The 1,736-nt window shown below is 34.5% G+C and overlaps 1 protein-coding gene across 1 annotated transcript in view; it reads left to right on the top strand.

The window, feature by feature from the left end:
- The window catches only part of LOC102680983 (protein 60A-like), a 33,640-nt gene that overhangs the window by 20,594 nt on the left and 11,310 nt on the right, over positions 1-1,736 (top strand). The window contains exon 4 of the mRNA XM_006616124.2: positions 819-973. Within this exon, the coding sequence (XP_006616187.1) occupies positions 819-973 (155 nt within the window). The remainder of the gene's footprint in view (positions 1-818; positions 974-1,736) is intronic.

Genomic DNA, 1,736 nt, shown 5'->3' with positions numbered 1-1,736 from the left:
AAGATTTCGAAAATTCGAGAGATCCGATAAAACTTTCCATCTCTATCGAAAGAAAGAGAAAAACAAGATTTCGAAAATTCGAGAAATCCGATAAAACTTTCTCTATCGAGAAAAAAAAACAAGATTTCAAAAAGTCGAGAGATCCGATAAAACGTTTTACGCGACACGACGGAAGGGAACATTGATTTAAATATTCCAGCGATCTGCTATTTCTTTTTTCTCTCTTTTCGTATTTCGTATTTCGTTATCTCGATCGTTTATTATTTATTTTTCGCGCGAATTCGGTAATTTTCGCGGATGTACGCGGAGTAAGAAAAATATTTGAAGTTTGGTTCGCGGAGAGGTATTGGTAAAGAAGATGTTTGTTTTGATCAGCGAGATAATTCCCATGTGACGTGTGTTTTCTGCTCGCTGTCCACACATACTGCGTGTTAACGTAATGAGTGACGCGAGTTTTTCCTTGATATATGCAAGGAAAATTGCATAGATATTAGTGACACCGAGCATTTAGCGGCTAATGCGTTGCAATGCTTACCAGCTTATTGTTAGTCAGGAGGTAACATTAGAGCTGGAATAGGATGTTTGACACATTGTTTTGAAAGCCTAATATGCCTATAATTTTGCTTCGCTTATTTTCCAACCGTTGTAAACGTGAATGAATTTATTTATTTTTCTTTTTTCTTTCTTTCTTTCTTTCTTTTTTTTTTTTTTTCAACAAGGAACGAAAAAAAGATTTATAACTTTTCGATATCTTCTCTAGAAAAGAAAAAAAATAGATATAGATTTACACGATTGAAATTTTTAACAATTTGTTGTAGAACAAGGGAGTTGCAATACGTAGACGCAGTGAACACGACGACAGGAAAGGAAGGGTGGTTGACTTTAAATATTAGCGAATCCCTCTCCCATTGGGTGAATAATCCTGATGGAAACAAGGGATTATATCTGTCGGTACATCCCGCGGATCGTTCTGGTGAGTAAAAAAAAAAAAAAAACAAAAAAAAAAAGTCTACCATTTTTCGTTTATTTTCATATTCTCTCGTTTTCACAATCTTTTTTTCTAAAATTAAAGCGAAGAAAACGTATTCGATACAACGTGGAGGGCTAATTTTAAAATGTCTGTGATTTATCTTTCGATAAGTCTGTGAAGCATCGAGGAGGAACGGTACATCCTGTGCACTCGCCAACTTCAATGCGATCAACACGATACACGTTTCCGTTTATATTTCACGAGAGAGATTCGTCGTTCAAGAACTTTGTTCAAAGTTTGCCAACTTTTGTCAACTTTCCTCCACCAACCTTGAAAAGTTTCAAATGCCACGAAGAATCAACGAACGTTTCATTCCCATAAATTCCACTTTATTTCTCAATGGATTCGTAATAAATGGAATTTTATTCGCCAAACTTTGACAAGTTCCATATCTCTAACGATGATCTCTTTTACTTTAATCATACGAATTTTCGATGGACGAATTGAATTCTATTATTCACTATTAACTTTGAAAATTTTTAAATTTTATCTCGCTTCGAAGAATCGATGAACTTTTACCCCGCAAACTCTTAGCTATTTTAAACGAACCGTTTCATTCATTTCTCGACGAATAAATGGAATTCTTTTTATTCGCTAACTTTGAAAAATTCCAAATCTCTCCATGCCTCGAAGAATCGATGAATACTTATTTCATAACTCTATTTCTCGGTCGTATACAATTCGTATAAATTCGAATTTCGCTGAA

This window comes from Apis dorsata, unplaced genomic scaffold (assembly GCF_000469605.1).
Source record: "Apis dorsata unplaced genomic scaffold, Apis dorsata 1.3 scaffold_249, whole genome shotgun sequence".
Taxonomy (NCBI): Eukaryota; Metazoa; Arthropoda; class Insecta; order Hymenoptera; family Apidae; genus Apis; species Apis dorsata.
The sequence above is the reverse complement of the archived record's forward strand: the minus strand, read 5'-3'. Positions and strand labels throughout refer to the sequence as shown.